We start from the raw sequence: 22,847 nt of genomic DNA on the forward strand, positions 1-22,847 counted from the left end.
ACGACATGTGGTGCTCCAGCCAGTAGGCTTGGTGGTCGGCACCCAAGGTCCTGTGTGTCCATTTTCCTATTTGTCTCTGGAAAACCCAAGGATGTGGAAGAGATAAAGTGAGGATATTAGTAAATCACAAGCATCAATCTGGAGAAGTTTTTGACAGCAGCCCCCGCAGGTGGAGGTGAATTTTATTAGCAAGGCTGTGGCTGGTGACAGCTCCTGAGGCAATGAACTCTCCTTCTTTCATTTGTGATTTGAAATTTCATGTAGTGTGGGAGTGCTTGAAGCTGTTTAGATTTTTGGCTGAATTTAGATTGAAGAGGAAAATTAGTGTTGTATGCTTAAAAAGGGATGTCAGTTCCTTTTCTTCTCCTTCCAATGAATGTGGATGTAGCATCTTCCAGAAATTGAGGATTTCACCTACATGATTTTTGTCAAACTCAAAGTCGCTCAGCAGACCTAGGATCCAGATGGTACCTGGTCAGTATTTGCATAATCATAGCAAGCTGAATGTCTTTTACAGATCTCTGCATTGTAATTATTCAGCAACAGTGACAAGATACCATCCATGGTTATTTGCTTAAGACATATTTTGTTTCGAACTACTCAATCTATTTGGGTTTTAGAGTTAGGCAATCACTTATGAGACTCTGCCCCTGTAAGATTAGTAAGGGTACAAGGGACAGAGTGACTTTGACATGGCATTTTTCTCAGTCATTTCAGTTTTTTCATCTAGAGAAAGAGCAGAAAGTCCACAGGTCATTGTTTGTCATCTCATTCCTCATAGAATTGCAAATGGACAGTCTTCACATTGCTTTACACTTTAAGCTGTGTCCTAAGGTGCTTGTGCCTTCCTTTGCAAAATGTTTTTCTTCCCATTCCCTTACAATATTATTTTTCTTACTCTCTTACACTTCCTTTCACCAATGACTAGATGTCCAAAGTTCTCCATCCATTAAAACTTGCTTTCTGGAAACAACCTGGTACATGTGTGTAAATTTATATCACTGTCAACATATTCTAAGGGATAGTTAATTCCACAACTGGATGCCAGTCTTAAAAGGTAAAGAATTTCAGTCCCCTGGGATCTAGTGATGGTGGTATTCTAGGGACACTGCCTACTTTCTCTCCATGTAAAACTGGTCCTGAGTTTGCCATCATAATAATCTCAGACATTTGTTTCATATTTTGTGGTTTTAAAAGAGCTTTGACATCCGTTATCTCATTTAGTTCTCATTTGACCATCTGTGCATTTTAGCATCCCAGTGTGACTTCGGACCGCGGAGGGGTCTAAGTTCTGTCTCAGACGGAGTAGCTCTGATGGGTACAACTCATGGTCACTTGGCAGCCAGTGAGCTAAAAGACAGAACTGCCGATGGCCACCTTCTCTTTAAATAGAGTCACAACCTGCTGAAGCAAACTGTGGTTTCTCAGAATAGGCTTTCTAGAAGGACTAAAGTGGATCTGTTTTAGTATCATTAGAATACACAGAGAGAAACACTTTTGAGCCTAGCCATCTCTGAGGCCAGAGAGAAGAGCAGGGTGTTTTTTTGACTTGAGTGTAAATGGCTTGAGTCTTTTCAAGGAAAGAATGGTTTATGACATCTTGGAAATGATTTAGCTATTAAATAATTTTTTTAAATTTTTCCCAGCAGACTGTAGAGAAAGAGGTCTTTGTCTCTGACCTAGAAGCCAAGTCCTAATGGCCCAAAGGAGATTTGGGCGTTCACAAAGCCCTTGGAGTTTTCTTGCTATAAACTCTTATACTTGAGCAGTAGTGTTAAAGTGTTTTCTCTGAAGTGACCTTTGTTTCTCATGGTGGACCCCCCAATGTTGTATGTGTAGTGAGATGATCAGGGACTGGAATTTCTCTCTCCTGGTTCCCAGGAGGGCCTGTTTTCGCATTCCTTCTTGTTGAGATGAGAAGTGGTGCAGTAGCAGAACGGAGGGAGCCCCCGGTGCTGTGGGACATGCCCTAGCTGTCTCATTCTCCAGAGGAGAGGACTTGCCTCTAGACTCTTGTGCAGTAATGCTGGCATTTTCCACTGTATCCAAATTTCCCTCAAATGAGAAAGGACTGAGTTACCAGAAACAAAGCATTTGAGTTCCTGGGCCAATCTCCTATTTTTGTTTCATGCATATATATGTCCCTCCCCACCTGTGGTGAATGCCTCCCTGCTCCTTGTCCTGCAATTGGAGAAGAAATCATGGCCAAAAAAGGAGGCGGTGGAAGCCTGAGAAATGAAACAAACCTGACTTTCCAGTGTAATAACATGTACAATATGTCTAAGGAACTCAAACCAGATGAGGACATGAGGGGCCCAAGGCCTAAAAGCCTGGACTTCATACCCTGGATGGCACATCGGGAGATGAGAGGCCTGCATGGAAAGGTTTTATTTATTTCTTTTGTTTTTTTTTAAATTTTTTTATTTTGATATCATTAATGTACAATTACTTGAACAACATTATAGTTATTAGACTCCCCCCATTATCAAGTCCCCCCATATACCCCATTATAGTCACTGTCCATCAGCATTGTAAGATGTTATAGAATCATTACTTGTCTTCTCTGTATATACTGCCTTTCCCATGCACCCCCCCCATATTATGTGTGCCCCATTTCCCCCCCTTATCCCTCCCTTCCCATCCACCCTCCCAAGTCCCTTTCCCCTTGGTAAATATTAGTCCATTCTTAGGTTCTGTGGGTCTGCTGCTATTTGTTCCTTCAGTTTTTTCTTTGTTCTTATACTCCACAGATAGGTGAAATCATTTGGTACTTGTCTTTCTCTGCCTGGCTTATTTCACTGAGCATAGTACCCTCTAGCTCCATCTATGTTGTTGCAAATGGTAGGATTTGTTTTCTTATGGCTGAATAATATTCCATTGTGTATATGTACCACATCTTCTTTATCCATTCATCTACTGATGGACACTTAGGTTGCTTCCATTTCTTGGCTATTATATATAGTGCTGCGATAAACATAGGAGTGCATATGCCTTTTTCAAACTGGGCTGCTGCATTCTTAGGGTAAATTCCTAGGAGTGGAATTCCTGGGTCAAATGGTATTTCTATTTTGAGCTTTTTGAGGAACCTCCATGCTGCTTTCCACAATGGTTGAACTAGTTTACATTCCCACCAGCAGTGTAGGAGGGTTCCCCTTTCTCCACATCCTCACCAACATTTGTTGTTGTTTGTCTTTTGGATGTTGGCCATCCTAACTTGTGCGGGGTGATATCTCATTGTGGTTTTAATTTGCATTTCTCTGATGATTAGCGATGTGGAGCATCTTTTCATGTGCCTGTTGGTCATCTGAATTTCTTCTTTGGAGAAGTATCTGTTCAGCTCCTCTGCCCATTTTTTAATTGGCTTATTTACTTTTTGTTTGTTGAGGTGCGTGAGCTCCTTATATAATGTATATAATGTTTTATTTGTTTTTTGAAGGTTCCATGTAGGTTATGTGCAACTCTCTGGCGCTTGGACCACCCAAATCTCTTTTCACCCTTAAAGATTTACTTGTTCATTATTTAGATGTAATTTCTCCTCATTCTTCTCAGATGATACTAATGCAAGTGAATATTTCTCCATTTAGACTGTTGTATGCTCTTTAAGGAAGTAAAGGGGAAAAGTAGTTTGTTAAGCCAGTGAGGAGTAAGGAGAGAAATGGGATAAGGGCAGGGCTAGTTGCTAGAACTGGGTACACCGTGGGGGAAGGTCTCTGACACTCAGCTTGACAGGAATTACCATCTGCTACGGCCTGCATACAGTCCTGTTTTAATTGTGCTGTCCTCAGGGACGACACAGTCATTTCTCCCAGGAGTAAACCCTGCTGGCTTAGGAATCACGAGATTGTCACAGAACTGGATTTTGCAAGAAGGAATTTCACAAGAGTAGTATTTCTGAAAGCAGAGCATGGGGCCATTGGATTTTCTCTCTGTTTTCACAATAGTCTTCTACTTCCTTCTCCTAGCACAACTCTCATGTCTTGGCCTGGAAGTGAAGGGAAGTTTCCTTGGTGCTGCTTGTGTTTGCTGATACATGGAGAGAAAAAGTAATTTCAGGGCTGTATATCTTGGCCTTAGCAGGCACCTAGAACGCTCTGATTCAACCTCCCTTGCAAAACAAAAGATTTTTCTGCTGTGATTTAGAGAAACACTTACTGAGTTTCAGGGACAAACACCTTGCATTTTTAGAGGCAGCCTTTTTCATTTATTAGTCAAGTTACATCTTTAAAAGTTCCTTTATAGAACAAGCCCAAAAAGTCATTCTTGTAATATACACCAGTTAGTCCTAATTCTGGCCCCTGGAGCATGACAAGCCTAAACAGTCTGCCCCAGCAGCACCTAGGTATTCAGAGGTGGCCACCGTGCCTCCATGAAGGTGTGGGCCTTCTTCAGGCTAAACACCGCAGGCTAAAACTGGCTAAACACCGGTTCTCTTAACTGGTCCTCAGAAGATGTTTTCCAGAACCTAAGCTCGCCTGTGCTTGTCGTTTTTCTCTGGAAGTTATTCAATTAATCAGTTTCCCTCTTTAAATCTGTCTCAGCTGGATTAAGTAGTCTGAAACTAGCCTGACTGGTTCACAACAGAACAAAATGTTCTTCTCCCTCTATGTGGAGATCATTTCTGACAAGCAAGCATCGGCTTTCTCTGTAACCTGTCACACTGTTGGCCTCTCTTTGTGGTTTTAGTCACCCACACAGTTAAGTCTGCTTTTTTCTTTCCCCTCGTCTCTGCTGCCAGATTAGGTTTTCTTGTTTTGAACTTACATAATTGATTTTTTTGACCTAAATGCTGTACTTGACATTAAGGCCTTTAAAATGTTTTCTGATTAGGTTTTTGCCCCTTTTCCCAATTTTGGAGAATTTTGTGAACTTTGATTCTTTCATCAGATGGATCATCAGTGACTCTGTGCTTCATGCCACTTAAAAAAAAAATGGGTGAGCATGCCTCTCTGGTTTCCTATCTCAGGATGTAACCTAACTTGAAGAGAATCAGTCCATTTGCAAGAGACTGTAACATGTCCTCACTGTGATTTGCCTGATGATTTGGGGAAGTGCCTCTCAAAGTGTGGTCCTCAGCTCAGCAGCCCAGCATCACCTCAAACGTGTTAGACGTGCAGATTCTCCAGCTCCATCACACACTCTACTGAATCAGAAACTCTGGGGAAGGGGCTGACAATATATGTTTATAACCCTCCAGGCGATTCTGATGGCCACTCAAGCTTGGGAGCCACTGATTTGGAGCACTGGGAAGGCAGATAAAAAAGAAATCTAAAGATGCAAGCAAATGACAGTCTGAAAATCTTTGAGGAGCCTGAGGATCTTTGAGATCTTTGAGGAGCCAACTTACGAACAGCCTAGCCAGACATCCTAGTAGCATGGGCAGATGTGTCTGTCACAAAGGGAAATTCCCTCTGGACTCTCCTTGGCTAAATGACAGACCTGAGGGGAGGATGTGGGCTTCATAGGTGCAGAAGCCACTTTTCAGGGAAACTGAAGTCTGATGAGTAGTAAGAGTTGAATAGAACACCAAACACCAGGCTCAGGCAAAGGAAAGAAAGGATGAGTCTGGTGACCCGAAGCAGCTGGGCAATGCTGCATTTCCCAGAGGAGATTTTAAACAATTGAACATTTAACAAAGGCAGGTCTCATACCTGTTTCTGTTTCCACAGGCCCATCTGCTAAACATCCCAAGCTGGAACTGGAAAGAGGGTGATGATGCAATCTGCCTCGCAGAGCTGAAGCTGGGGTTCATAGCCCAGAGCTGCCTGGCTCAAGGCCTCTCCACCATGCTCGCCAACCTCTTCTCCATGAGGTCATTCATAAAGGTAACGTCTTGTCCTATTAGAGCACATTAGCCCCAGATTCAATTTGTCGTGGGGTTGAGTAGAGAGCACAGCTTAAACTCAAAACAGATCGACGGGCTTTAACCACTTTGGTTGAGCAGAAATTCCTTGTTACAGATTTGGGCATGAGGCCAACTTCTTTCAAAATTATGTTTTTATTTTTATTTGGCACATCCACGGCCATTAAATGATTGTTCAAAGCACAATCCTCTTTTTTTTTAGATAAACCACATGTTTATCTATCAACAAAGCCTCCGCTGTTAAAACAAAAATATGATTTATATACATTCCATATGGCACCAGAGCCTAAAGAAAAGAATTATCATCTTGTTCTTTTACATCAAGTGGCTGGTGGAACTCTCAGTGTGTGGATAAATACAGACCATGTGTTTGTGCTAAAGCCCAAACCCCAACAGCATAATTCATTTATTTATTTCTGCACAATCAAGGAGGCCAGCAGGGCTGCCATGCCATGGTTATTTGAATGGAGAGTGAAATGATGAGCCGAGTCCTCAGCAGCGGCTCCCTTTGCACTGTGAGACAGGCGGTCTGGAGATGCTCATCTCTTTGTCCGCCCACTCAGCCCACAGAGCTCACTGGGCAGCCACCCCAAAGTCCCCGAAGTGGCCTCTGCCTGCTGGACTGACTCAGACAAAGAAGGACCTACCTCTGTCCCCACACGCTAGGCCAGAAGTGTTTCCAGGCACTGGGTTGAGGGTCCAGGCCCCTGCGGCTGGGAGGGCTCTGGCGCCCAGGATAATGACAACAACAGTCCTCACCCTTGCATTGTTCTCAGTCTAGACAGTGAAGGAGGCAAACCAGTTCAGTAAAACCTGCCTTGTTTGGGCCTTCCTGATTTGGCATTGGAGGCCCTCAGCTCAGATCTGGACTTAAGTCCCCCTCCCTGTTATTCATTTATCTGCATTCCTCCTCCTGAACTAGTAGTGATTGAGTTGGGAAGTTAGTGAGTCACCAGAGGTCCTGCAAAGGGGGCTGGGAGTTCTGATCACAAAGGTGGGAGATCTCTAGCCTCTTGCTGCCATTACTGTTCTATTCATCACCAACAATAAGATACTCGGTGGAGCTGGGGAAATGGTCCTGAATGTGTGAGAGGGATGGGTGGGAAAGATGGGGAGGCAGGGATGGACTAAGTCTGGCAGTGCTTGTGCTGTACGTCTGCAAGTGGTATGATTTAGAGCACGAATATTTCTAGGTCCTGCCCTCCATACTCACCCAATTTATACTATTTAGCCAATTTATAGTTAACAGTAGTATACATAAAAGAACAAATCATTTTGGTGTCCCTTCAATCACTTTAGCAATGGATGCTTTGATAAAAAAATTCAACTCACTATGTGTCCAAAGATCTCAACTCCATAGAACTCCCAGCTCAGACCCAGCTCATAAGTAAGGACACTGCATTCCTTTCAATGGCTTCTTCCATTCAGGCCGCTATTTCCCTGCCTGGCTGAAACTGAAGGCAGGCAAAATATAGGTGACAGGGAGGTCAGTGTGGCCGGACATAGAGATGAGCCCAAAAGCAGCTATGGCTTTGTGTCTCCCAGGGTTCTTACATTCAACGTGAGGAGCCCAGACCGGGATAAAGAACTGTCACCTGCATGTCCTCTGGCTCTGTTAGTGTCTTCCAGCAGGGAATTGCCCACAGGACCAGGCACGTGGTTCGAGGACCTGGGCTCTGCTTCCTTGTGTTGATGTAACACGGCCTTGGCAGGGCCCTACCACACATGGGGCACTTGACATGCGTATGTTTTGATTTTGTGGTGCCTGCATGGAAACTAGAGCTGCCTGTCAAGAAAATTAATAAAATGGATATGACACTGATTCTTTGGTGTTATTACCAGCAGGGAGAAAGAACTTCTATCCAACTTTCCTCAAGGCTCTGAAGGGCCTCACCTCTGCAGCCAAGGACATCCCCTCCAGCCTAGCTAATTCCACTGCCAAGTTCCTGTTTAGGAAGAGCTTGTGGGAGAGGCCTGGCCGGCCCTGGTCTAACTGAAAACACATTTGCCTCCGGGGGTCATGTTATTGTGTTATTTCTGTCTGGGGCCAACTCCTCCTCCCTGTTTGGAGGTAGCTCTCTGACTATGGCATTTTGACATTCAGGTGGTCTTTGTGTTGGAATTTGCTAAAGCACATGACCTGGAAATAAGAAGGCTCGCCTTCATATGTTTTTTTCATTTCAAATAGGGACAGCCTTCAGCAACTGGTCCCCATTCTGTCGCATCATCTTTGTGCACTTACTCTCCAAATCCCAGATCTTCTCTCTTTGAGGTCATCGTGGACACCATAAGGACACTCTCCTTGGTGTGTTTTATGTATATCTCCTTTTCCAGGGGTTACAAAGCCTTAAGTTATTTTTATTTGGGGGGAGCTGATGGAAAAGAGAATCTGTAAATGCATTATTGTTTGCAGAAATTGCTTCCTTTCCCAGTGTCCCCGATGTCCTAGGCAGATAATTCATCAGCACTTCCATGGGGACAGGTGGGCCTGTTAGAATGGAGGGAGATGGGGTGAAGCTTTGGCAGCATTTGATCCCTTGAGAACACTTAGTGTTTCTGGAAGCCAAAAGTAGAATGTGAGCTCACCTTCTCCCTTGCCCTAGGCAGGCACAGAGGCTGTTCTTCATCCTGCAGAGTACACTGTACTCTGCTTCTGCTGATGGAAGAAGAAGAACAAGGCTGACACTGTGATGGTATATTACAGGCAGAAGCAGAGTGACTATCCATTCCCCTTTTAGCATGTGTGAGACCAAAAGCCAAGCCTGAGAGAGAGGACCATAAAGCTCAGCAAAAGAGAGAGGGGCTACTGGTACATGGGAGTCACGAAAGAGTCCCAGTTCCGAGGTTCCAGGAAGTACGGGGAAGTACTGTTTATCCCCGCAGCAGTGTCACTTTCAGAGATCCTCACCCTAGTTCCCAAGTCATTGCCCCCAAAAGCCTAGCTCCTATTTGGATATTCTATCTTGATCTGAAGTTTTGGGGAATCTCTTTGTACTGTTAGCTCACATCTTTTGGAGTAACAGATTCTTTAAATATGCTAACTATTGTAAAGACTTTTATGGCAATTTGTCCTTAATTTGTTCCACTTAACCTTCAAGGTATGCTTGATTCTGGTATACAGAGATTTGTTACATAAACATGGTAACTTTGTTAAAGAGGCTCAGGTTGGCCACTCAGGTGTCCTCTGGCCCAGCAGCTCATTGCTAAGACAGGTTAAGCATTTTGTCCAGCAGTGCCTAGTTTTCACTCTTAGCTTCTTTAAGGACAACAGGTGAACGTCCTTGTTCCTCTGACTTACTGTCTATGCTATCAACCAGGCTTGGAACATCCTAATCATTTACCACTATCTGACCTTCTACCACCCACCCATCAGGTTCAACTGACAATCTTCCTAATGTCTTCTGTAAAGACCAAGACAATGAGCTTGTCTAGCCTATCCGCCATCACCTCATCCCCAGATAAGTGGCCATACTTACTCTGTATGTGGTTTTCTCACTTGGATGTAATTTAAGATCCATTAATTTTGTTTGTTTTGTTTTAGCTTTAGAGTTTTATCATGTAATACTTAACTTTCTCTTCAATGTATCTGGTTTCAATTTGGGGCTTGACCTGCCATTTTTGAGAATTGTGCAAATTACTATTACTAAGATTAGCTGTCCTTGAGCAAGATAAATTGTGTGTGGGGGTGTAATGTGTGTTTACAGGGTAATTAACTCTTAAAATTTCAGTCTACATGGAGTCTTCAGACTTAGGACATTTAAATCATTCTCATGACGCCAATTGTTTTAAATCTGCTAATCTACCTAGCACTTAATCTAGGTATCTAACCTACACACACACACACACACACACACACACACACACACACACACACACACACACACACACACACACACACACCACATACACATGCACATGGCCTGCAAGATAGCATGCCCTCCATAATTATTTCTTGGTTGAATAAATCAATTATGAAATTGGAGAAAGTATGTGATGTACTTTATTTTTTTCCTACTTCACAAGATTTGGAGTTTGTGGATAAAATGTTACTTACTATTGATCACAACACAGTCTCTTCCCTCACGTGTTTCTATTTCTGAATGAGGAAGCACTAGGGAAATCAGGCCCATGTTATTCAGATTGTATCTTGGCTGAGGTGGGCTTTTTTGGACATGAGAACCATGTGTTAATTATTGTTATTACCATATTGAGATAAACTTACAGCAATACATAGTCCTAGCAGTAATTATAGCCAAGGGAATTGTTCTAATACTTTTACTTTGAGTTGTGTTTATGTGCATATGTGTGTTTACATATATACACATATAAAAACATGGTTTAGGAGCTGGAAATATAAATCAAGAATCTTTAATAATAGCTGGAATGTACTGGGTTCTAACTATGCGATTAGCCCTATGCCAAGTGCTTTATCTGCATCATATCACTGAATTTTCACAATGTCTCTACCTAAATTGGCATTATTATTATCCCCATCCTCCAGTGGCAGAAACTGACACTGTGGGATAAGAGTTCAGCAACCCATGTCTGCACAGAAAGCTTAGAACTGACAGACTCGCATGTCAGACCAGACAAACTGGTTCTGGGTCCTTGAGTAAACTAAGAGGAAATATGATAGATGATATGAGGGACCTTAATTAGTTCCATCGTTTTAGCTTTTCATAGTTTATTTTATGGAAGTTCTTGATTCAGTAGAGATTCCCTGGGCACCTACCACATTCCAGGCAGTGTGCTTATCATTCTGTCCTATTCATGGCTAGGAGGCACTCATAAGCTTCAGGAAACTTCTGTTCTGGTCTGGATAGATGGCACATGTTTGCACAACCCCATGTTGTGGGCCTTGTCAGTCTTCCTCTCTGAGCTGTTCTATAAGCACAGAGGTCATAAGACAGGTGAGGGGTTAGCCTAGGCTAGGACAAGTGAGGAAATAACAAGTTTTTAAAGGTGGAAATGGCATTAAACATGGCTGTATTCAGGAGGTAAAGTTCATTAGCTCAGGTAGGTTTTTCTGGGAGTGAACAAGTTCTTACTGGCTGATGGGTGTAAGCTCTGCACACCAGAGGTGCTCATCCAAGTGAGGGAGGCATGTTAGACTCAGGGCTCAACCCTGTGTGGAGCAGGAGAGAGGTAGGTGACAGGATCTCTGAAATGGAGCCAGTGCTGCAGCTGATAAGGCCGGGATCCGGGTGGGCTTTTACTTCCAGAAGAGAAGGCTCATGGCGCCAGAGTGGAGGGTTTGTCTGGCTAAGTGAACGCACATGGTGAAGGTAGATAGTGAGATGGGAAACTACTGCTTATTCCATACCCTTTGATGATGCCACCCTAATCATCCACGGTGTCATGACAGCGGACTTCTGCAAATACTCCTCACCAGTGGAGAGTGGCTCCCAATACAAATATACTCACTTCCTTGGAAATTTCATTTACTCTCATCTAGCTATATAGATAACTCCCAAATTTATGTCTCTACTCAAAGTCTCTCCCCTGAACCGAGTATCATCTATTTAACTACTCAACATCTCTATTTGAATCTCTCATCTCATCTGAGACCTGACATATGTAGAACTGAATTCCTGTTCTTTGTTTGTAAACCTGGTCTTCTCCCTTTGCACTACTGACAATGCCATTCTTCCTGTTGCTCAGACTAAAATCTTTAGAGTCAACCTTTAGCTCCTTTCTTTTTCACACCACATTCAATTCAGCAGGAAATCCCCTTGGTTCGACTTTCCAAATGCGCCCAGAACCTGAGCCCTTCTCACCACCTGCACTTGCTATCAGATCCAAGCCACGCCCATCTCCCTCCTAGAGACAAGCCTGACTGGTCTCCCTGCTCTGCCCTTGTCCCTTCCTCTCTCCTGTGTATCTTCAGCGTAGTAGAATAATCCTTCCCAAGCATGAACCAGATCCTGTCACCTTCTTGCGTGAATCTCTCCATGATGTCCCATCCACCAGAATAAAGTTCTTACAAAGGCCTGTAAGTCTTAAGCAGTCGGGTTCCTATAACCTCCTTGGCCTTATTTCGTACGAGCTCTTCTGCCCCTTCATGTCATCCACACTCCCTTTGGCTTGTACAGGGGTTCCACACTTGCTGTTCCTTCTGGCTGAAATGCTCTTCTCCTAGGTGGCTGCATGGCTTCCCTCCATCAGATCTGTAGTGTCTTTGCTCAATGTTAATTTCTCAGTGAGATCTTTCTCTAAAACATTAGTATTACATTTTTTAAAAAGGAATTAAAAACAAACTTCTAATTGAAGTATAACGAACAAACGTAAAAGTGTGCATCTAATAAATGGACAGCTTGTGAAATATTCATAAATTCAACACTCTGTGTAATCAGCAGATTAAGAAACAGTAACATATCAGCACTCCAGGAGCTCCAGGTTTTTTTTTTTATGTCAGGTGGCAGTGTATGTTTGGGTCCGTTTCTGGGTTTTTTTGGGGAAGAATCAACATTTCTACAATGTTGACTCTCCAATCCAAAATATGGGGTATCTCTAAGAAAGAAATGCTTTATGACTCAACACTTTTCCTGGCAAATGCAGGAAAACCTGGGAGAAAGTGACTAAGCTCATAAATGTCCCTGGGGCCTCTGAGACTCCCTACAGGGAGCAGTGTTCCACTTTACAACTTGTATTCTCTAGGAAGGGATCCGATGTTTTCCTTGCTTCCGTGGGGTGAATAAAGGTTTCATGTGAAAAGACATCAGAATTGCCTGTTGAAAATGGACATCCCCCTCCACTGTACACCCCATACATCCACATCCTTAGGTGCTCTCTTGGCTTGGGTTTCCTCCATGGCATTTATTGTTAATTTCCTCTTTGCCCTGCAGCAGTGTAAGCAATGTGAGGCCTAGGGCTACATGCTGAATCCCCAGTCTAGAACAGCACCTGACTCATAATAGGTACTCAATGTGTGTTGAATAAATGAGTGAATAACTTGGTTTCAGCCTAGCCTGGCCAGCCTTTCTGACACACAGCTGGGTGGGGCCAGGGCCAGTGAGGACTTACAACTTGGGCTGGTTTGGGTGCTGAAAACTTCTTCCTTTGCTACTGTACATTGTTCCCTTGCCAAATTAAAGAGCTTTGGCTCCACATGGGAACTTGAAATGCAAAGCTTTATAATCCTTGGCGAAGATGCATGGAGGCTGGTTAGATTTGGTTATAAACCATTTCAACTGCCAGAAAATCCAGTCAGTATGTTGTTTAAATTCACAAATCAAAATAAACACCCATGAATTGAAATGAATTTGCTAAACCTCAGTATCCTGTTTGGATCAATGTAATTGTGCATCCTTTCTCCCTACTTGTATCTCAGTAGATCAGTGGCTCTGCCTGCCTCCCCGAGTGCCATTCACCCGCCCCAGGAGGACTCATACCCACCTGAAAGCAGAGCAACTTCCCTGCAAATGATTTGAAATGGAGTGAGAATTAATCCATGAACTATTAACATGGGATTCTGTTCCCCTCTGGCCCTGGTAATTTCTAGAACATTGAATTAAAGAGTTCTCAGACCTTTACAAATTCTCAAGGCAAACACTATTAGTGAAGAGAAGCCCATACAGCATGTTAGAAGATTGCCAGAAAATGTCAATGGAATCTCTGAATAAAATAAAAAAGGTTGAAACTCCCCCTTCCCATTTTTCTCCCCTTCTCCCTTCTTTCCTCCTCCTAACATGATTAGAAAGTCATTTCATGTGTCTTATATATGTTTGGTCAATCAAAGGCAAACATACACGATTGATGGTGACAGGGAACACATTTAACTCATTATTCTTTACTTTGCAGCAAAATGATTTGTGTAAACTGTCTGCCTAGCATTAAAGGTAAAACAAACTTAGAAACCCCAAAATGTTATATTTTTTTCTAATATTTTCCTTTTGGTTTTATAGCTGTAATCACATATGGATTCTTTTATTTGGCTCTTGGCACAGACTGAACAAAGGGGAAGGCAGCATCGAAAGATTATGTAACTTACAAACAGAGCCCCTGCCCAGTGAGGACAGGGCCACAGAAGTGTCAGTGGCCAGGACTCAGTGTGAAACCCTGAAAAGCTCCTGCACACCCTGACTCTTATCAGCTGGCAGGATATTGTCCCTAATGTGAAATAAGGCCATCTTGACCAAGCTTCTGAGCAAACATCAAAATGAGCACTTTCAGAGATTTTTAGTCTTTAATGAATTGTGTGCATTTCTGAGTGCATCTGGGCATCCGCAGGCTGAGTCCTCCTAGCTCGCCCTTCCAGTTTTTCTAACTTAGGTTGTGTGGTCACCCACCCACCATCAGTGATTTTTCAAGTAAGTCTCGGCATGCTATCAGACCATTAGGAATAAAAATCTCAGATTCCCTTGCTAAATCTATTGGTTACCACTGTCCTAAAGTGACCTCAAGTATAAATCTATACCCAGAACAGTGATGAGAAACCCAGAACTTGGAGGCAACTAATCTGTATATCTGAGGGGCCAAAGCAAGGAACCACTATTGAATTAATACAATGGGTATAATTTAAAAATTATAACAAGTTGGCATAGCACTTTATAAGATACACATTTTTCTTACATTATTTTTCATTTGACTAGATGCATAGCATTATATTGAATATCACTTGGGAAATGTGCCTAATGCAAAGTAGCTGGCATTTCTGACCCCTGTTCATCTGTAGAGTAGGAGGAGAAGATGGCTGACTGGTGGCACAATTTGATGGGAAGTGGTAGAGTGAGGCCACAACTCCACTGGGCCATTCGGTTCTCAGCTCAGTGCCTTCCCACTATTACATGTTGCTTCCTGAGAGAAATGTCTCTGATATAAACACTGCTTAGTTCTATATTCAAGTCAATAGCTTCTAAGAATAGAAATCACTTTGCAATATTTGTAAAAGCAGTGTCCTAGGTTTCCCCCACCATGCCAAACTGGCCATACAAAAGTTAAGGTATTTTTCAAAGGTAGGGAATACATCTCTCTGCCCCAGTCCCTCCGAGGTGTGTTAGTCTGAAAAAGCCACAGGCAGCACTGTATTCCCTAGACACGATGCCTCCTCAAGCAGCAGAATTGTCACCCAATTCAAGTGCTGCTGCTGAGCAGGAGAGGGAGATGAATACCTGTTTGCTGACAGGGAATGGCAGAAAGCTAAAAAGCTTAGTGGCAACCATCTGAAGGAAGGAGTGAGTGGATCAGACGCAGTATAGTGGATTTCCAATAGGGCAGCAGTATCAGTAAAAAGGGAGTGAGCTTCAGAAGGCTTCAGAAGTGCTGAGAAAAGGAAGAAAGGCAAATTTCCAAGGGCAAAAGCATAGGCTAATCCTAGTCCTTGCAAGGTCCTTCTGCTCATAATAAAAGTATTCAAGCAATACAATTTGGGCACAGGTGGTGGAACTTCAAATTGATGTCCTCGAGGTCAGTAGAGAAATCCACTTACACTGACCTAGCATTCCTTATTCCATTATAGGAAGATTAAAGTATGTGGTCCCACTAAGACTCAGGAGTAATTTTAATTGTTTAGGTATCTCCTTTAATTTTATTATAAAAAATTAACTTACAGTAAAATCGTATGTGTGTATTTATGTACATAGTTCTTTGCATTTTAACACATATATAGAGTTTTGCAAACATTACCAGAATCAGAATACAGAACAGTTTAATATCTTCCCAATTCCCTCATGCTCTCACTTTGCATTCATACCCTCTCCACCCCACTAAGCCCCCTAGCCCCTGATGACCACTGATTTGTTCTCCATCACTGAAGTTCTGTCTTTTGAGAGTGCCTTGTACATGGAATCATATTGTATATTAGCTTTTGGAACTGTTTTTTTCATTCAGTAAAATACCCTTGAGATCAATCCAGGTTATTGTGTGTATGAATATTAAATTCCTTACTGTTGCTGAACAGTATGGCATTTTATGGATATGCCATGGTTTGTTTATCCATTCATTCCTTCAGTGGCATTTAAGTTGTTTCCAACTTGGGGTTTTATGAAGAGAGGCAATATAAACATTTTGAAGTTTGTGTGGACATAGTTTTAATTTTTCTAGAAGTAGGATTGTTGGATTATATATTAAGTGTACATTTAACTTTAAAAGAAACTGCTGAAGTGTTTTCTAGGATGGCCATACCATTTATTATGCCCATCAGCAGTCTCTATGAGAGTTCTTGTTGTTGTGCCCTGCATCCTAGTTAGCACTTGGTATTGTCAGTATTTTTTATTTTAGCCATTTTAATGGATGAGCAGTAGTATCTCACTGTGGTTTTAAATATATATTTCCCTAGTAGCTAATGGTGTTGAACTTCTCTTCACATGCTAATTTGTCATCTGTATATCTTTTTTAGTGAAACATTTTGCCTGTTTTTTTAATAAACTATTTTTTAAAGTAGTTATAAGTTCCCAGGAAAATTTAGTGGAGGAGCAGTGATTTCCCACATACCCCAACCCCCACACATAGCTTCCTCACTTGCAACATCTTCCACCAGAGTACCACATTTATTACAACTGATGAATCTTCCCCTCCCTCAATCTCTGGCAAACAACTAATCTTTTTACTCTCTCCACAGTTTTGACTTTTTCAGAATATCTATAGTTGGAATTATACAGTAGTCATTTAGGTTGGCTACTTTCACTTGGTAACATTGAAGGTTCTTCCATGTCTTTTCGTGGCTTAGTGGCGACCATCTGAAGGAAGGAGTGAGTGGGTCAGCTCATTCCTTCTTAGTGGTGAATAATATGCCATTGTTTATACAGATGTAATACAGTTTATTAATTCCGTTCAGTTACTGAAGGACATTTTGGTTGCTTCCAAGTTTTGGCAGTTATGAATAAAGCTTATTTTTTTCTTAATTTTTCTGTTTTCTTTCTGCTTGCCTTGGGTTTATTTTACTCCTATTTTCTCTAGCTTCTTAAGATGAAGCTTGTATTATTGATTTGAGACTCTTCTTTTTTAATATAAGCATTTAATATTTTCTATTCCCTTGTAAGCACTGCTTTAGCTGCATTCCACAAATTTTCATATATTGTATTTTTATTTTCATTCAGTTAAAAATATAATTTCACTTGAGATTTCTTCTTTGACCTAGGGATTATTTAACTGTGTGTTGTGGTTTCCAAGTATTAAGAGATATTCCTCTTATCTGCCTATTATTAATTTGTGGTCTGATGCCACTATGATTAGAGAACCTACTTTGTATGATTTTAATTCTTTTAAATATGTTAAAGTGTGTTTTATGTTATCTATCTTCTAAATGTTCCATATGAGTATAAAAAGAATTTTGATTCTGCTACTGCTGGGCAGAGTGTTCTGTAAATGTCAGTTAGAGCCTGTTGGTTCGTGGTGTTGTTCACCCACATTCTTGGGGTCACAGGTCCTTTAACCAGTGAAGTTTCTCCTTTCTTCTTTAATCTCTTCCAGTTCCATTGACCCTATTATTACTGCTCCCACTGGATGCCTTAGGGGCAGGTGTGCAAGAAAAAGGTAGAAGAGAAAAAGGGAGAAAAGAAAAACCATGATTTTCCCCATTCTGTCTAAGTGTTGGGAATTCCCTCTGCTGGTCTTGAGCCAGAACGAGAGCTTCTCTTAGAGCTTTCTCTGTCCACATCCTGGTCCTTACAAGTCCTGGGCTGTCTTGAGGTCAGGCTAGGTCCAAGAGGAAAGATGATGGTAAACTCACTGTTGATTTGGTAGTACTTCCAATTCTGGTCATTTTCCCTAATCTGCTGGTACTACTTACTCTTCTTCAATAGTGACTCCATGCATTCTGTCTAATTTAAAAGATGTATTCAGTGAATGATACAGGGTAGAATGTGCTTATTCCATTTTATCTGGATCCCAGATATCACTTTAGAAGCCATATTCTATGTTGTCATTTAGGGCCAGACCAGAGAGAATATTCCCTCTGAGGCAGTGCCCTCATTATCATGTCCTTTAGCATATTTAATAATCATTCTCTTTGGGGTGAGTTTGAGGTCATCCACCTTTTCATCAGATGCTATGAATAGCATAGTACAGCAAGCTGCAGTGCATGGAATTCTGCACATCTCCTGGTAAGAACAATGTGAGGTGGCTGTTTCAACTTTACACTCATTTGGCTGATTTAGAGAAACTTAGGGACACCAGTAAAATGATGCTGAGATCAATTTAGGTATCCATCTGCCATCTTGAAAAATGGAATGCAATAAAACCTTTCAACTGGGTATAATTTTTGTAGTTTTTATCATTAACTGCCATATGTATTTCACAGTAACAAGAGTGATGCCAGCCCACTGATTAGGGCTTCAAGTTCAAAGAAATACGGATGTCCTGCCTTGATGCTGTGCTTTGTATACACTGGGGGATGGGAAGTAGAGTGGGAAGTGGATGGAATTAATCGATATGTATGAATGAGAGGTATTGCTTCCTCCCTTCCCCCCATACCATGTTAGTAGGTAGGGTTATCTCTGCCCATTGAAAAGTAACATTGATCTCTGTGCCCACTGACTTTGGTGTGTAAAAGCTCTTAGTTATCAGTCTGCCAAGAGAAGTCTGTGTCTATTCCTAGCCTCCATATTTATCGTGATGCTGTGTAGGACAATGGATTTAATTAGTTTCTCCTTTTTCTAGACTGTGACAAGATTAAATATGATTCCTTAAGATGTTTCTTTTGATTTCTTGTTTTAGCTAAAGTTTGGCCATGAAAAGGCCATTTCTTTCAGTGATTGGGTATTTTTCTTCTCCCTGAATAGACTAGTGAGGAAAGAACTGGGCTCAGGGAGTATCTGGTGCCCTTTTCAGAATCTGGATTAGGTATTGGACTTGATTATACAAAAATCTTGGATGGTGTCTCCCCAGCAGTTATACCCATGGACCACAGTGTTACACAAATTTGCCAGCACAGCCCTCACCCTTCCTGTTCGTCCTCATTTTTAAAACATGCAGGGAGCTGGGTAGCTGTGCAGTGGACAGGAAGCTGAGGGAAGAGGAATGTTCTAAGACTGATTTACGACATGAACTTCCTATCCAGCCTTTCTGAGCCTCATATTCACCCACTGGAAGAAAACGAAAGAGCCTAGAGGACTGTTATAAAGATTACCAGGGTATGAAAGCACCTACCGCCTTCTTCCTTCTAAGAGTGGGTGGTACTGTTTGGGTTTCCACTGGAGGTGAGACTGAGACCAGTTTAGGATTGGGCCACTGCATGGAGGAGATGGAGAGATGAACATGGTAGAAAACCATCTTCTAGGGTGGTGGAAAGGCATCGCTCCCTCTGCTGCTTACAATTTTGTGTTGCCAGCACCTTTGTAAATGGAGGATGTTGGAAAAGATCCAGAACTCACTGTGGTGAGATTCGAAGTTAGCTGAGTTTTCTGCCTGAATACATTTTCTAGGGCAGCAGCACTGCTCATCAGCCTAAATGGTTCCCCCCAGCCCCCTTAACCTTTCTTTCAAGAACCCAGTCTCCTCCCTGCAAATCTAGAGAACTTTATTTGCATATACAGGTGAAAGCTGGGTACATCTGTCTGGCTTTTCTCAGGCTTCTGCAGTGAATGAAGATTTGCTGGCTATTCTTCCCCATGTGTCATGAAAGCCCAACTAGCAAGTTCAGCCTTGCCCAGGACAGAGCCCTGCAGTGGTAGTGACTGGAAGGAGAGCAGCTGTGTACTGGCAGGAGCTACCTGGAGAACTCAGAAAGCAGCAGCCTCCAGCTCCTTCCTGGAGGACTGAAATGGACTTGGGCTTGCTCCTGGGACCAGTGAGCACAGAGCGACAGAGAGACCTCTCCCTGCCCAAACCAGGATCATCATAAGTCTTCTCTTTCATCTTATCTTTTACCAACTGCAGAACAAGGACCTGCCTGGCAGTTTTCTGGGAATACCGAACTATGGCAAATGCTAAATCTTCCTAGAAATGTAAGAAAGAGGAGAAAAATGTGCCTTCCAGAACTCTTCTTCCCAGGAGGCATAAAGTTTGTGATTGGAAAGAGTACTTTGGTAAACTACTTGGGGTGGGAGGAATGACTTCCCTTTTCCCAAGAGGCATGGGTTATTGTTCACATAACAACAGATATTTTCTCATTTGCCTTCTAAAAAGGAAGAATCCACTTAACTGCAAGGGTTTTCTTTTGCTGAGGAGAGTATGTGAAACTGGGGCCAGGACTGAATTGCTGAGGGCAGCAGAGGCTGAGGGCTCTGACCAGTGATCATTCTTCTCTCGTCTCTCCCAACCAGTGCTTGGCCTCTTCTCCAAATACAAGTTCAACAAGTATTTTTTAAAGGTAATGTGTGAACAAGCAGCAGCTTATTAGCATGTCTATCCTGTGGACCAAGGATGTGCCAGGTATCCTTGATATTCAACATCAGTCTGGGAGGTGAGGCTGGAAGCAAGGAGCAAAGCCATTTACCAGGAAAGAGGATGAGAGATAAGAGGAAAGTAATGAGTCTCCAGTTGAGGGATGTGAGCTAGTGGTGGTGAGGAAGGAACATAGGCCAGTGGGATGTTGGGCCTGTGATGCATAGCTTCTTACTGTTCAGCTGCTATTGAAGAAGCCTGGAAAACCACTGATCATCAAATGATCCTCTGGACTGAGGAGAAAACTAAGCATCTTGAGTCTGTCCCCAAAAGATAGCAGTGTTCTGTGGAGGTCCTTTCTACCCCCAGCCATTCCTCAGAAAAAATTGGCTTCCTCAGAGCCAACAAATTCACTCTGAATAGATGTCATGATAAGAGAGAATTGGAGGAAATGATGACCTCCCCAAACAGGAGAAGGGTCATGTGCGGATAGCACCTTTAAGCTATTGCGGGAGGACCCAGTGGGGCCTTCTAAAAGGAGCCCTGAGCCGGCAAAACCCTGGGGGGTAGACTGGAGCCACCACCGTCACGATCACCATCATCATTGCTCACTGCTTATAAGGATAGCTGACACTTACAGAACATCTACAAGGTACATGCTCAGTAAAAGCCATCTTTTAGTATGACTAAGCCAGAAGAGCACCTGACACATCAGAAGCGCTCAGCAAACATTAGCTCTTTGCCAGGCACTGTGTTAGGCACTTGATATGCATTACCTCATTTCAGCTGCCTTCCTAGGAGGTAGGTACTATTGTTTGTATCATTTTGCAGGCTAGGGGACTGAGACTTAGACAGGTTATGCAGCTTAGCCTGCAGGCCCTTAGTGAGTCTGGGATTTGAACCCAGAGCCTGCATGTGATTTGGTATTTCCTATGCTGCTACTACACTCAGGATCATGGCGTCCCTGAAATGGAAACTGCTAAGCCCAGCTAAATACCTTGGCAATTTATAGGCTGCCCACTTTCAATCTCTGAACCAAATGTCTTTTTGATGAGGCCTAAAATCCACTCTGGGGAGCCACAGTGAGGAATTTCTGAAGTCGTTTCTAACTTCCTGTGAAAATATTCTCTAGCTGGCAAGAGATTTTCCAGATAACAATGAATACACCATAAAGCGGGTGCCTCTGCCTTGGATACCTGGCTCACAAATAACCCATTTGGCTTCCCAGTGATCCTGATACCTAAAACTAGCAGAATTTATGCTCATCGCTGGAATGGCTCTGTTCAGCCAGAAAGAAAAGTTTATGGCCGAACGCTTTGCTCTGAAATGAAATCTAGTCTCTTTGGCTCGACTTTATTAGGCCGTATTGTACAGCGATAGGAGACGTAAGTATCCAGAATCTGCTGTCATTAAAACAGGACTGAGTTGGCAAGTGTTTTTGTCCTCACACTCAACACTGTGTCCTGAAATGGGGAAGCTGAATGGACATTAGGGTTACAAATCAGGGCCATTTTCTGAAACTTTATTTTTAGTTGAATTAAATACAGCTGTGTCATTGTTCTCTCTATACACAGCCCACATTGAAATAAAGATTAAGCTATCATTGGGGTCATTAGATCAGGGGAGAGACTAAGTGGATAAATCTGGATCCCTGAAACTTGTTTAGACTCATTACCACAAAACTCAAACATGTTCTAGAACCCCAGTGCTTAATTATCTACAACTTTTCTCTGTAACTGGCTCCAATATTTAATGATACTCAAGGAAAGCATCCTTTTTTCATCTGTAACTCAAATCCCATCTTCTCAATCTCTGGTCCTCAAAGGCAGCATGGAGAATACTTGCTCCATGTTTTTCACTGTCTTTGAGAACTGCTCCTTACTACTCGAAGTGTGGCTTGTGTGTGGGCAGCATCAGTGTTGGCTGGGAGCTTGTTAGACTGCAGAATCTTAGACCCCACCCTAGGACTATGGCGTCAAAAACCACATTTAACTAAGACGCTTGGGTGGTTCGCATGCACATCAGAGTCTGGGAAGCACTGGACTCAGAGTCTCAGAGGACTTTTGTTAAGTGGCCTTCAGATGCGCTCGCTCATGAGAAATCATCCCAAATGTTAACAGCAGCGGATGTGATAGGATTCCCTCCAAACTTTCTAAAGTACTGAAGATTCTGCAAAAGGATAGGCAACTCTCTAGTGGTTTGTCTCATCAAAAGCAATCTCATAATTCCTGTGCTTATTCAAATGCTTTTCCTTATAACTCTCCTCCTCTTCTCTGAGTTCTGAATAAATAAGCAAGTAAATAAATAAATAAGTAACTGGGCAATAGTTATTTTTTCCTCTCAAGTTTTGAATTTAGAAGTAATGGAATTGCCAAAGGTACCCTTTCTGGGTTCAGTCTGTTTCATGTTGAATTGCTGTCTGGCTCTACATTGGAACCCAAAAAGTGAAGACAAAGAGAAGACAGAGGGCAGAGTCACATGGGGAAGACAGTGCAGTCTTGAGGCTGGGAGAAAAGGACTCTTTTCTTCAGGGACAGCAGTGGGACTCCTGGCTAGTAGGAGGGAGGCTCCAGTTAGATCAGTGGTGACAAACCAGGTCCTGACAGTTCCTTCTTTGAAATGTAAGCCTCCAAGTCGTTGGATTTAGAATTTAGAAAATTATAAGCCACTTGCCAAGTAGTCCAAAATGTTTTATAATGACAACATTTCCCAGAAAAATATTGCT

General features: G+C 42.5%; 1 protein-coding gene across 29 annotated transcripts in view; it reads left to right on the forward strand.

The window, feature by feature from the left end:
- The window catches only part of KCNMA1 (potassium calcium-activated channel subfamily M alpha 1), a 696,669-nt gene that overhangs the window by 510,863 nt on the left and 162,959 nt on the right, over window positions 1-22,847 (forward strand). For 27 of the 29 annotated variants that reach the window (XM_073240755.1, XM_073240756.1, XM_073240775.1 and 24 more), the window contains exon 14: window positions 5,667-5,822. In XM_073240755.1, coding sequence (XP_073096856.1) covers window positions 5,667-5,822 — 156 coding nt within the window. Of the gene's footprint in view, window positions 1-5,666; window positions 5,823-7,405; window positions 7,713-19,367; window positions 19,434-22,847 lie in introns of those variants that run through there. The other 2 variants (XM_073240778.1, XM_073240779.1) reach the window with 2 other exon arrangements.

Source organism: Manis javanica, chromosome 7, assembly GCF_040802235.1.
Source record: "Manis javanica isolate MJ-LG chromosome 7, MJ_LKY, whole genome shotgun sequence".
In the NCBI taxonomy this organism is placed as follows: Eukaryota; Metazoa; Chordata; class Mammalia; order Pholidota; family Manidae; genus Manis; species Manis javanica.